This window comes from Ranitomeya variabilis, chromosome 3, assembly GCF_051348905.1.
Source record: "Ranitomeya variabilis isolate aRanVar5 chromosome 3, aRanVar5.hap1, whole genome shotgun sequence".
Taxonomy (NCBI): Eukaryota; Metazoa; Chordata; class Amphibia; order Anura; family Dendrobatidae; genus Ranitomeya; species Ranitomeya variabilis.
The window spans coordinates 386,222,504-386,236,688 of NC_135234.1; the positions used below are offsets into that span (position 1 = coordinate 386,222,504).

The window sequence follows — 14,185 nt, forward strand, 5'->3', positions numbered from 1 at the left end:
TCACATTTCACACAGCAGACTATTAATGATTATGTTTATGCAAAATAGCTTCTCCAAAACTCTGAACCTAATTAAAGTAATAAAACATTTTTACTGTTTGGATTTTGTAAAGGGACGCACTGCTTGAATAAGTCTTATATGAGTGTTACTTAAGTACTGCAAACACTGAAATACTTAATTTTATGTGCATTTTATTTTTACTTGCAAAATAGTACTATACTGGCATCATTAATTCAGATTATGCTGATAATAAGCCAAAAAATGCTAACATTTATTATAATCCATTTAAGTCACTATGAAGCTGAATGGAATTTTACTAATTCTGGTCACCTGAAATGTCAACTTGATCCATTTGATGCTGGTGTAAGCAACAGTTCTGGAAGTGAAAAAATTGTCTTCACTTTAGATTTTTTTTTTAAAAAAACAACACATTTTTGGACGCCTTCCTGTTTGTGATCAAGGTTCCTCAAAGTAACGGTATTCTTTCCTTTATTTATCAGAATATGCTTTTCTGTCTGTGTCAACCAGTGTATCAGCATCAGCTTTTGTAATCTTGACAATCAAGATAAAACTGTTTTTCAAGACACGCTCAAACACATGTATATATTTTTTGTTTTAGGGATCCCCTGGTCTTCCTGGATACCCTGGAACGTTGGGTGCCCCGGGACTTCCTGTAAGTAGATATTTTACAGCAGAAAAACATAACTAACCTGTAAGCCTGTAAAACATCAGCATTTGGCCTTACATATATATTTGTAGCTAGATGGAGACCCGATGCTATCGCATCGGGAGGGCAGTAATGTCACGAATGGGGCAGGCTTTGCAGCGTTGAGAATCTCTTCCCTCCATGTGCTCACCCACCTATCCACCCTCTCTTTTCCCATGTGCTGTCTTCTACTGTCTGTGCTCTCTTCTTTGACCTGTCTACCCCATGTGCTATGCGCTCCTCCTGAACAAAGATGGCAGCGGTCAGTGAATCATTCGGCTGATCCCGACAGCTGCGTGTTTGCGATGGTGTTCCGCTGGTAGTACCGTGCAAGAGGCTGCATATGGCGTATACAGTGTGTGGTGTGTACGGTGTATACAGTGTGTGTGCGTGATACATACGGCATATACCGTGTGTTTGTGTGTGTGGTGCATACGGTGTATACAGTGTGTGTGGTGCGACAGTGTTCCGCAGGTGGTACCACGCTAGAGGCTGGTACCACCAGCAGTTTCCATATTGAGACACCCCTCACTTGGGTGTCCAATATGGAGGTTGGTGAACTTCTGCCACTTGGAATTCTGGGATCTGGACACGTCTGGACGGAACAGGATGTGAAGACATTACAAGGTAAGTATATATTAAGATATTTGATATCAATGCTTTGCCCATTCATTTGAACTCTTCTGATTATAAGTGAGCACAGTAGGCTAATAAAGTGCCCTATGGGGTAAAGTAGCTTTAATCATATGAAGTTTAGACACAATTTGTTCTAAAAGTCTTCTTGCTGCTATAGTCATATAACATACATGGTTGGTTGTAGGTGAGAATTACTTTGATGGACTACTGTTAATTAGTTTAGAATTACAAAACCCTACTTAATACAAAGAAAGACAAAAGCCAAGCAGCATAAACCAATAATTCCAGTAGTTTAAATCTATCTATACTTTTAGCCATTATTACATTCTGTATAATGTTCTATTAATTTACAGTTTGGGCAGTAGAGTATTAATTTAGAATGTTATAATTAAATTCCACTTCCTATAGAGATAGGTTCTCCCTTTTCTCTCATGTCCTCCCTGTTGAATCAAATAATGTCTGGCAGGCATAACCAAAATGAGGGCGGAAAAGATTCATGAGAATCCTTAAGTTACCTGCATCTAAAGACCCACCCAGGCCACAAGTCATCACTGTGTTCTAACATGCTCACATTCATATCTAAATCATAGGGTTAGATTTTGCTTAACATAATAGTTCAACAAAGCGTGAAAATATTCTCATGTGATACTTTATTTGGAATGTTGTAATGCTAAATGCACTGAACTTTTTACTTGTCAGGGTAGTAAAGGGGAACGAGGATACACTGGACCATCAGGAGAAAAAGGAGAGTCAGTAAGTCCACATATTATGATGTTTCTGGACTGATTTGTTCATATTTATGGACGAGATCTTTCTAAAATTTATATTTATAAGGTTCATTTAACACATTATACTGTACATATTGATGAAAAAGAAATCTAGACATATATTGAACTACATCTCTACATAATTAACCCAAGTAAAAAAAAAATCCGAAATGGCCTTTTTTTTTTATAAGAAGCTTTATGACTAATCTAAATCAAACACTGTACCCGAACATCTCATTTAACTACTTTTACCTGTTTTCTTAGTCAGTGTGTATTAATCTTTTATGATTATTTTTTACAGAATGTTGAGAAATATTCCATATTTACAATTATCTCCTTTTTTAAAACCATAAGGGTCCTCCTGGAATTCCTGGCATTACTGGCCCTTCCGGACCGGCGGTAAGAGCCTATTCCAACTTTTATTTCATGTGCTTGCTTATAATTATCAGATATGTGACATAGTTGCAATCTACTTTTTCAGGGACCAAGAGGAGAAAGAGGAGCCTCAGGAAGCTTAGGAGAGAAAGGTGATCAGGTGAGTAGCTGTTACATTGAATGAAGGTGTACCACTCCACCCCTTATTTTTCATTAAAAGACTCAGAAGTCATTGTAGAGTCTGACACCTTTTCTGTACACTTGCAGTGCACTATTTGTGCCAAGATAAACATAAATTTGGAAATGTTCAGGTCTCATGTTATGCAATGTACCTAATATGCAGACCTTAATCACTTAAAAAAAAAGTTATTTTTTTTATTTAGCTCATTTACTATGTAGCCATAATCATCTTTTCTCCAATTGAAGTCCGATTTAAGTCAGTATTATACGTTTGATATTTCAGTAGCAAAATATATCTTAATCTTAACTTATTTTCTTGTTTTCTATTAATATGCTTATCAAATTGTGCTTTTTTCTCAATAATCATCATCATGATCAGTTATCATTGTCTCTTAGCATACTAAATAGCCATGATGACGGATCACTTCTATTTCACTGTAGGTCAGTGTACTTTGTAATTAGATGATGACCACTTGTGTAGCTAGAGTCCAATGGGCCCCTGTGCAAAATTTGGATCGGAGCCCCCACCTGCATGTTGGTCACATGTATGGGCCCTTGTAGCGTTCTAGATCCTATAAAGACATACGTGTTCTCTCCCTATGTAATAATGTCTTTTGTCCTGGCATCTTCCTGTAATAATCTCCACCATCCTGGGCCCCATGCTATAACATTTTCCCCCCATCCTGGGCCCCTTCCTGGTATATTGTCCCCATTCTGGTATAATTGTCCTCATCCTGGTATGCTGTCCACATTCTGGTATAATGTCCCCCATCTTGAGCCCCTTTCCGTTCTTCTCCAGCACATTTTAAAAAGAAATAAATAATTTTACTCACTTTCCTCTGCTTCCACGCCGCGCAACGTCCTCTTCTGTAGTCTACACCTGACTACAGAATGCTGGTACGGGTAGTGCATAACATCACTGCCATACGCCAGGCATCACTGGCAAGCTGGCGCCTGCTGCTGGCCTCTGATTGGCTTGTTTCTGCACCACAATACATTTCACCTTAATGTGTGTCCAAGGATGCATATCCAGGTGAAATTGGTATCAGTGGGCCCCCCTACAGCACTGGCACTGTTGCAGGTGCACCCTCTGTGACCACAATCGTTACGCCCCTGATCATGACCTAAAGGGTTATAGTCCCGTAGCATAAACTTTTTCAATTGTGGTGAACCCACTAATATCTTTGGCTAAGCTTATAGAACATAGTTACACATTTGCATGAGTATCTGCAGCATTACAACTGCCTTCACGTTTGACTTTACTAAGCTGCCAACCACACGATTTCATCACTGATAAACATAAATCCAATATGGATTCTTATTAGATATTCTACATAAGTATTGATAACATGTACACCGAGTTTTGTGAATGGTAGAGTGCAAGGATTAACTCAAAAGTCTTGGAACATACCCTAAATATAATGTATGAATAAGTAAAGTATGAGCATTATGTTTAGGCATTTACCATACAATGTACTGCAATTTTTCTTTTTGTTTCTAACCACAGGGTTTTCCAGGTCCACCTGGACTCCCTGGGCTTCAGGTAAGTAACAAAGGATAAAGGGTTTGTAATTATTATTTTTTATAATTGTTAGAATATACAGTGAACAGTAGATTTGGGTACCCATTTACAAGAACTTATGATGGAAAAACATTGCCCAGTGAAATATTGCATATATACATTATTTCATTTGCTTCTTATTATTTGATAAAACTATTTGATCTGCAGTATATCATTTGTCTGACTGGGCAGCCAGGCAAAATTTGGGTACAATAGAAGTATGGGCTTGTGTGAATGTGACATATTAAATTATGACACAAGTCTAATTTCAGGGACCCCCTGGATTTCCAGGAAAATTGGGCCCAACAGGACCACCTGGACCTCCTGCTGAGAAGGTAAGTTTTGTCCCAATAGGAACCATTTGCCAATAAGATTTTGTAGTATATCTAATGACATAGCTGATAACACTTATTTTGCTCTATATTTATTTATTATTTTTCTGGCTTGTATAGCACCAATAATGCCACAGTGTTTTACAGGCATCATTTATGTTATGGGTATACAGAATTCCTTCAAGATGGGTGGCTGCGTGAGAAGGGTTACCTGCTATTAAGAGCAGGGCCGGTTTTAGGCAAAATGGGGCCCAAGGCGAAAGTTTAAAATGGGGCCTCAAATGCTAACATATTGCACATCACACAGAAGCATTTCTGTTGTATTTACATGCGCTGAGTTCAGGCCGCTAAACGAGTGTGATCGACAATATTGAAGCCATTTGCTTGTTTCCCAGCCTCTTTACACCATCTGAGAAAGAATGATGGGGACAGAACAATCACTATTAGATCAATCTGTCCCCATACAGTATCATGTTATCAGCAGCACATCTACAGTTTACACCGGTGATGTGCTGCTGAGAACATTGATTTCTGTTCCCGCATAAACAATCCAATCACTCGATGAATAGGCAGCATTTTGCTTGTTTAGTATAATACACCCATAGTCCTCCATATATTATAATGTGCCCCATAGTCCTCCATATAGTATAATACACTCCCCATAGTCCTCCATATAGTATAATACACTCCCTATAGTCCTCTATATATTAAAATACACTCCTCAGTCCTCCATATAGTATTATACACTTCCCATAGTCCTCCATACAGTATAATACACCACTCAGTCCTCCATATAGTATAATACACTCCTCATAGTCCTCCAAATATTAAAATACACTCCTCAGTCCTCCATATAGTATAATACACTCCTCAGTCCTCCATATACTATAATACACTCCCCAGTCCTCCATATAGTATAATACACTCCTCATAGCCCTCCATATATTACAATACACTCAGTCCTCCATATAGTGTAATACACTACTCAGTCCCCCATATAGTATAATACACTCCTTGTAGTACTCCATATAGTATAATGCACCGCCATAGTCATCCATGTAGTACAATTCACTTCCCATAGTATAATGCACCCGATAGTTCTTCATATAGTATAATGCATTCCCCATAGTCCTCGATATAGTATAATGCAGCCCAATTTTAGTATAATGCAGCCACCCTATAGAGCATAATGCAGCCACCCTACAGAGTATAATGCAACCACCCCAGAGTATAATGCAGCCCCGTCATACAATATAATGTAAACCCCCGGCAGAATATAATGGAGCCCACCTCATATAGAATAAGGCAGCCCCTCCATAGAATATATGGTAGCCCCCTCATAGAGTATTATGCAGCCCCCCACAGAATATAATGCAGGCACTCCATAGAATATAATGCAGCCCCCTTACATAGTATAATGTAGCCCCTCCATAGAATACAAAGTAGCCTTGCGTTTATGCGGTGGTGTGTACTTAATGTGGCGCTGTGTCCTCACCTGTTTTATTATAAGTTGTGGACTTCATGATCGTTATTTTGGTTTTTTTTGACCCATTTCCGCTTCTGTCCTCTTGTTTATCAGCGACTAGTCCGTATGCTATATCCAATATCGTTATCAGAGGATATTTATTCTCCTTTCTACCTGTAGTAATACCTCTGTAGTTGGTAGCTATGCTGATTAAAGTCGTGATTTTGCTTATTCATAGAATATAAAGTAGTGCGCCCCCATAGTTTATAATACAGCCCTCCCTCATAGAATATAATGTAGCATCACCCCCCCCAATAGCGCCACAGTCCATTACTCACGGATATATAAAAAAACACAATCCTCACCTCTCCTCGTGCCCCATGCTGCTCCCGGCTCCACTTTCAGCGGCTGCGCTGCCCGGACCCGGCACACAGTGGGTGCGCGGCCACAGTATCAGAGGCAGAGGGGAATGATGGGAGAGGGAGCGTGAGTTGACACTCTTTCCTCCAACATTGCTTTGAACTGTACTGGTGTCTATGACGCCAGTATAGTTCAATGCAGCGGTGGCGGGGGGAGTCGGTGCTGGCGGCAGGCGGGCCCCCCTGCCTCACGGGCACCATAGCAGCTGGGTGATGTGTCACTAGCTGGGGGCCCCTGGGGGAGCGGGGGCCCTAGGCAGCTGCTTGGTCTGGCTGCTGCTAATGCCAGCCCTAATTAAGAAGCATATATAAAGGTATTCGGTACTCCATATTTTTCTATTGGAGTACCGAATACCTTTATATATGCTTCTTAATCAAATATATGTGCAAATTTTGTTATAAGGAAATCTAAAAGGTAAAGTGGTAATGTCCAAAAATGTGGACCTTTGTCAGACATGGATTGCTGTACAGAGAAGAAAGGCTAGTACTAGTGAAAAGCGGCTATAATCGCGATGTGTATTTTTTTACTGACATGCCGAGTACCATACACTTCTTTACATCAATCGTCCAATGATGCCCACAGTATGTCGAAGGAAGGATTGTTAGGATTTGAACCCAAGGACCCCGGCGCTGTGTAGGAAATGACAGCCTGCATTTTACTAAAATGTAAACTTGGTAATTGCAAAAAATGGTGGTCTATGGCACACAGATCTGGTAATAGTCTCTGTACATTGCTGCTGAGTACGTTGGCAGTATAGAAGCAACAATACATACAGTTGTGTGAAAGTGTTTGCCCCCTTCCTGATTTCCTATTCTTTTGCATGTTTGTCACACTTAAATGTTTCAAATCATCAAACATATTTAAATATTAGACAAAGATAACACAAGTAAAGACAAAATGTAGTTTTTAACTTAAAGTATTTATTATTAAGGGAAACCGAAATCCAAACATACAGGACCCCTTGTGAAAAAAATAAAATAACTGTGGTTTATCACATCTATGGGAAGCTGAGTTAAAATTCCCTAGCCACACCCAGGCCTGATTACTTCCACACCTGTTCTCAATCAAGAAATCACTTAAATAGGACCTGCCCAACAAAGTGAAGTAGACTAAAAGATCCTCAAATGCTAGAAATCATGCCACGATCCAAAGAAATTCTGGAACAAATGAGATACAAAGTAATTGATATCTATCAGTCTGTAAAACATTTTAAAGCCATTTCTAAAGCTTTGCGACTCCAGTGAACCACAGTGACAGCCATTATCCACAAATGGCAAAAACATGGAACAGTGGTTGAACCTTCCCAGGAGTGGCCAGTCAACCAAATTTACCCCAAGAGCACAGCGACGACTCATCCAAGAGGTCACAAAAGACTCCACAACAACATCCAAAGAACTGCAGGCCTTACTTGCCTCAACTAAGGTCAGTGTTCATGACTTCACCATAAGAAAGAGGCTGGTTAAAAATGACCAGCATGGCAGAGTTCCAAGACGAAACCACTGCTGAGAAATAAGGACATAAAGGCTCATCTCAGTTTTGCCAGAAAACATCTTGATGATCCCCAAGACTTTTGGAGAATACTCTGTGGACTGATAAGACAAAAGTTGAACTTTTTGGAAGGTGTATGTCCCATTGCACCTAGTGTAGAAGTAACACAGCACTTCAGAAAAGGAACATCATACCAACAGTAAAATAGGCTGGTGGTTATATGATGATGTGGGGCTATTTTGCTGCTTCAGCACTCGGAAGACTTGCTATGGTAAATGGAACTATGAATTCTGCTGTCTATCAAAAAATTCTGAAGGAGAATGTCCGGCTATCTGTTTGTGACCTCAAGCTGAAGTCCACTTTGGTAATGCAGCAGGACAATTATCCAAAATACACCAGCAAGTCCATCTCTCATTGGCTTATGAAAAAAAAATAAGACTTTGGAATGGGCTAGTCAAAGTCCTGACCTTAATCTGATTGAGATGCTATAGCATGACCATAAAAAAGGTGGTTCATTCTCTGAAACCCTCCAATGTGGCTGAATTACAACAATTCTGCAAAGATGAGTGGGACAAAATTCCTCTAGAGCGTTGTAAAAGACTCATTGCCAGTTATCGCAAGCTCTTGATTGCAGATGTTGTTGCTAAGGGTGGCCCAATCAGTTATTAGGTTTAGGGGGAAAACACTTTTTCACACAGAGCCCTGTAGGTTTGGTTCTCTTTTTCCCTGAATAATAAAGACCTTCATTTAAAAACTGCATTTTGTGTTATCTTTGTCTAAGATTTAAATTTGTTTGGTGATCTGCAACACTTTTTCACACAACTGTTAGTAATAGTTGTATAGCATCCAATATTGTTATATGATAAGAATATTTGTTAACAGGAACATCAAACAGATGGCATGTATTGCGATGTATAGAACCAGTGGCTCTCTGGGCCATAATACATTTTAGCTGAATGTGCTTCTGAGGATGCACATCCAGCTGAAACACACGCTGACATCGGGAGGCCACCTTCTTCCTCAGGCTTAGTAATAGTTACCTTTGGTCTTTGGTACCCCACGTATGACGTAATGTAACTGTAGGGGCTGCATCTGTACTGTGGACCGTATGTTTGAGATCCCTGATCTTGATTGAAAATGCAGCTTATCAAAGTATAAGGCCACCTTCAGACATCCGTGATGTTTTTCATTTGCACAAACACTGATCGTTGTCCATCAGTGTTTTGGATCTAATTTTCATCAGTGTTTGGTCAGGGTTTTTAAGTATTTACCACCAGTGTTTCTTTAGTGATTTTCTTGTTTGAAAAAATAAATCCCCCATACATTGAAACATTAAAAATGAACAGCAAACAGATTGCACATTGATGGCAATGTGCGATGTTAGCGATTTTTCCCATAGGCTTGTATTGGTAATTCTGCTTTCAATCTTGGATCAAAAATAAACATGTCTCCATGATATTTGGGTATACATAATCAGCAAAAAAGATATTATTATTATTATAATACATTTTTATAGCGCCATCTATTGCATGGCGCTTTACATGTAAACGGGGCAAATATAGACAAGTACAATAAACATGAGTAAAACAAGGCACACACAAGTACAGGAGGAGAGAGGACCCTGCCCGCGAGGGCTCACAGTCTGCAGGGGATGGGTGAGCATACACTAGGAGAGGGTAGAGCAGGTCATGCGGTGGTTCAGTAGACTGGGGATCACAGCAGGTTGTAGGTTTGTTGGAAGAGGTGGGTCTTCAGGTGCCTTAGCCAAAGACTCTTAGGTGGGGGAGGCAACCCTTTTAAAAAAACTATTGAGTACGCAATGAATGCAGACAGATGAAAATAAAATGACCCATAAAGATAGAAGATGGATAAACAAAGAAGATGGGTAAACAAATTATGTCATATGAGAAAGTAGTGCAGCCTCTTTACTGATGTGTTCGGATTTTATATTTGAATTCTCAAACTCATGGCATCATTGTGTTTCCTATTCTCTTGTCTGTGTGCAGGGTGCAGAGGGACAACGCGGTTCTCAAGGACTAAGTGGTCCATCTGGTCCTCCAGGGCCTCCTGGAATACAGGTAATTTCAGGTTCCTTTTTAGAAAATGTAAAGGCCTATCTAGTAGCAATTGCTCAGCTGTATTTGCAACTCTTATCACTAAATGGAGAGAGATGCGCATGTGTGACCAGCTTTCTTGTCACTGCAGTTGGAGCACCAGTCAAAATGGGGGCTCAGGGGGACCCACATTTTTAGATAGGTGATAATCCCAGAAGTGGGGCCCTCATCCATTAGACATTAATGGCATATGACTGTCATGGGGAGCCACTTTAACATGTGATGTACTAGAATAGCATTACTCTAATTCTGTAACAATTTATTTAGGGACCTCCTGGAATTGAAGGTCTAGATGGAAAAGATGGGAAACCTGGTGCAACGGTATGTACTAGAGTCAGATGTTTGGTTGTAAATAGAATTGCATGACTGATACTTACGGATGAGACACTATGTCTTGGTTTGTGAAGTGGTGTTTTTTTCCAACATTTCCTCATCCCTAAAGTTCAACATGACTGATGTTTGGACACTTGTTAAATTGAAAGTTGTCAGGTTCAATATATTCGGTAGAAAGCCAGTTGGCTTGCATGCTAAATGTATGTATATATTTAATAACCAAATACTTATGTATGGTTGTTACATGCAGACATCTTTTTATTTTATGGCAAGCCTGACATTTTGCATTTTTTTTATTTTAATTTATATTATTCCATTTTAGTGAAAACTTTTTTAGATGGCCACCAAAAATTGCATTGAAAAGTGGTCTTCCAGGGGTATAGTCTTCTCAAGGAAGATAGTCAATATGTATAATATTTGTTGGAAAATAAATATGTCACATAATATCTGGTCTTGATGAGAAGGCGGTCCTCTCAAAGAGTATTTCTCATATGTCTACTCCATTACAGTGGATGAAGTAACTTTAGTTTTCATTGCCCTGCATTATTATAAGCTACTCAGTGTCTGAGGTGCTGTATTACAAAAATGGGAAGATATGGCATCTTTTAATTGATTTGTATGCACACTCTGGCCTGAAACCATTGATAACTACTATTTTTTCTTGTCTTCTGTTCACAGGGAGTACCAGGTCCTCCAGGTCCTCCTGGAATTAAGGGCCTTCCAGTGAGTTAAAGCATTGGTATTCATTAAACATTGCTGTGGTGACTTCATCTACTTACTTGTACTTACTTTGTTTACATAAACGTTGTGTTCCATAAATTCAAGGCATATGTGTCCTCAGCAAAATTTTGAGGCAGAAACTTACATTTCTGCTCTGAATTGGCGGTTGGTGCTGCCGTGGAGCCACAAGTAGATCAGCCACATGCAGTAGCCTGCAGTTTGCTACCTTAGTTCTAGTCGGAAACTACTTAATAACTGGTATGCCACTTTTTTGAAGGGTACTTGAATTTCATATCTAGAGACAAAAATTCCTTGGCCTTATGAATGGCAATTACATTTTTCCACGAAAACAATAGTCCATGTTGTGTTGGCAGATTTTATGTGTATTTTGTCTTAGAAACGCAAAGAAATCCTTGTTAATATCTGCCATTTGAGCATACCTATACTGATTGTAATTTATAATTTAGTTATAAATTTAATTTTATAATTTATCATTTTGTGCAGTTTTAGACACAAATTTTGAGAATTCCAACACAATTAAATGCAATCTGTAAGATTAGTTGATGGAAATATTAATTACATTTTAAAGTTATTTTACTATTGGTTTGGGATGTTTGTATAGGATTATGCATTAAAGATGAGATGTTTGATAAAATGAATTCATAATATTTTTATTCTAGGGATTCAAAGGAAAAACAGGTCACATGGGCCTGCCAGGAGCAAAGGTACAATCATTTACCACTATTGACCAACTTTCTCACCTAGTAACACAATAATGAATGCTAAATTCTCATTTCTTAATCTTTGTCTTAGGGAGATTGTGGGCCTGCCGGACCTCAAGGAAGTCCAGGAAGGCCGGGAGCAGAGGCAAGCTCACAGCTTCAGTTATTATTTTCCTACAGCTGTAGATGATCTATGTTTGTGATAAAGGCTACAAACAACATTTCTGTTTAGGGTGATCCTGGTCCAATGGGTCCACAAGGACGTCCAGGTCCTCCAGGTCATCTAGTAAGTGCACAAGTATAATTTGTAACGTGATACACGCACTTCTGATGTCCACATTGCAAAGTATTTGTAACCTTAATTTTAGGGAAGTGCAGGAAGCCCAGGGCAACCAGGCAGCCCAGGACCTCCAGGGCTGGTAAGGTCTTAAAATAGTCTTATCATTAGAGAATATGCAAAAATATGAAAATAATTAATCAATATTTTATTTACTTTTCACATTCTAGGGAATGAAGGGAGAACGAGGACCCTCCGGTGAAAGAGGTTTGATGGGTCTTCCTGGGGAACCAGGAGCCCCAGGACATCCTGGCCCTGTTGTAAGTATCACAGTGATTACAAAGACCATCCATCAATTTGTGAGCAATGTCAGTTGTGAATCTGCAATTAGAAATCTGATATGTAAAAATGTAAAGTGGTTGTTCTGCATTAACATGTTATTGAGTTATCGTATCCATGGCATTGGTCATCAATGTGAGATCGGTGGGGGGTCCGACACCCTTCATTCTCACTGATCAGCTGACATCTGGTACAAACACCACAGCTCTGTACATTGTTTAGGGGCTGCTGCTGAGTACTGCAGTTCATTTCCCTTAGAGAACAGTGCCAGTCAACTCACTGTCAATGTAACATGAATCAGAATGAGCTGTACAATAAATAAAACAAGGATGTTGGATTTGCTGTTTTTTTCATTACCTCACCCAAAACTGATTATTCATGTTCATAATGGCCCGACCAGGGTTTGCCCATTAAGAGTACAAACAAAGGGAATGTTAAGTAAATATGTTGAAAGTATTTTCTTGCTTTCATTAGGGAGAAACTGGAGCAGATGGAGCACCAGGGAAAGAGGTATGTGATGTCTAAAAAATTTTGTCAATGTATTTGCAGGTAATGAGGTAATAATTATATGTATACATTTATCAACATGGATACAATAACCAAGTATGTCTACATTTTATAATGGAAATGAGAGGCCCGCCAGGGCCGTGGGGTACAGGGTATCGGGTCCGGTATTCACAGGAGAATGTCACGGTGGTGACCCGGTCCGTGACCCTGGGAGCCCATGTAAAAGGGATATTGATTACAGTTTGTTTTCGTGATGCCACCTGTGGTATTCGGTCAGTGGGGACTGAGCTGCTTTATGGGGTCCTCTGGGGTGATGTTATGGCAGCTAGATGGTATAACTTCCCACAGGTGAAGTATATCCCCAGGGCTCCCGGGGTGTAGATGGAAGATGATGGTGAATGGTGCAATAATAGCAGATAGAACAACATGAAATGACAGAACATAAATGACCACTGGACGAAACTTTCCATAACGAAACGCGCGTCGGGTGTGGTGGGTCCTTGCTTTGCAGCTTCCAACAGGTAACTATTACTATATCATACATAATGTGGGCTTAATCATTTATGTTCTGTCATTTCAAGTTGTTGTATCTGCTCTGATCATGGTGCATTCCTGAAATCATTGCACCTTATTACCTGTACACCTATATTATTTATATTTTTATTAATTTCATAATCTTTATACTATGCTGGTTTCCGGTTTTCTCCATGGTCTGAGCAGACTCATTGTATCCTGGTAACATTTATTTGCACAGATATATATGTTATGTGAATCAGCATAGGCACTTGCACTTTATATAATATAATATTGTACACCCTTTTGTATGCATTTTATGTTTTGCCATTTTTTTGCCATACCCACCATCTTCCTTCTGTATCTTGTTTATCCCCCATTAATTATTTTATGCTTTTATGAAGCTCTGTGGTTATTTTTAATTGATTGTTAACAATAAAATTCATTCATTTAATAGCCATTTTTTGAAAGCACTATTCTTTGGTGTTGCTTATGTATTTTATGCTTTTTGTCTGAAAATATATGATTGAGTTTACTATCCTGATGTTTACTACGCTGTGTAAAATGTAAAGAAAACAAGAATGCAAGTGTTAGGGTTAGCGGATTGCACTAAATAAAAATAACTAATATAGTGCAATCGCAACCCGGGGTCCACCGTGAAGAGATGTTAACCTGCAGCCAAGGTAATGGAAGAACACACAGCGAGCGATTGTAAGCTTGCACTTAGTTA

General features: G+C 39.3%; 1 protein-coding gene across 1 annotated transcript in view; it reads left to right on the plus strand.

The window, feature by feature from the left end:
• Positions 1-14,185, plus strand: part of COL16A1 (collagen type XVI alpha 1 chain) — a 280,075-nt gene that overhangs the window by 249,401 nt on the left and 16,489 nt on the right. Inside the window, exons 51-65 of the mRNA XM_077296052.1 lie at positions 620-673; positions 2,042-2,095; positions 2,464-2,508; positions 2,591-2,644; positions 4,172-4,207; positions 4,498-4,560; positions 9,937-10,008; positions 10,312-10,365; positions 11,056-11,100; positions 11,778-11,822; positions 11,911-11,964; positions 12,052-12,105; positions 12,188-12,238; positions 12,327-12,416; positions 12,910-12,945. Coding sequence (XP_077152167.1) covers positions 620-673; positions 2,042-2,095; positions 2,464-2,508; positions 2,591-2,644; positions 4,172-4,207; positions 4,498-4,560; positions 9,937-10,008; positions 10,312-10,365; positions 11,056-11,100; positions 11,778-11,822; positions 11,911-11,964; positions 12,052-12,105; positions 12,188-12,238; positions 12,327-12,416; positions 12,910-12,945 — 807 coding nt within the window. The remainder of the gene's footprint in view (positions 1-619; positions 674-2,041; positions 2,096-2,463; positions 2,509-2,590; positions 2,645-4,171; positions 4,208-4,497; positions 4,561-9,936; positions 10,009-10,311; positions 10,366-11,055; positions 11,101-11,777; positions 11,823-11,910; positions 11,965-12,051; positions 12,106-12,187; positions 12,239-12,326; positions 12,417-12,909; positions 12,946-14,185) is intronic.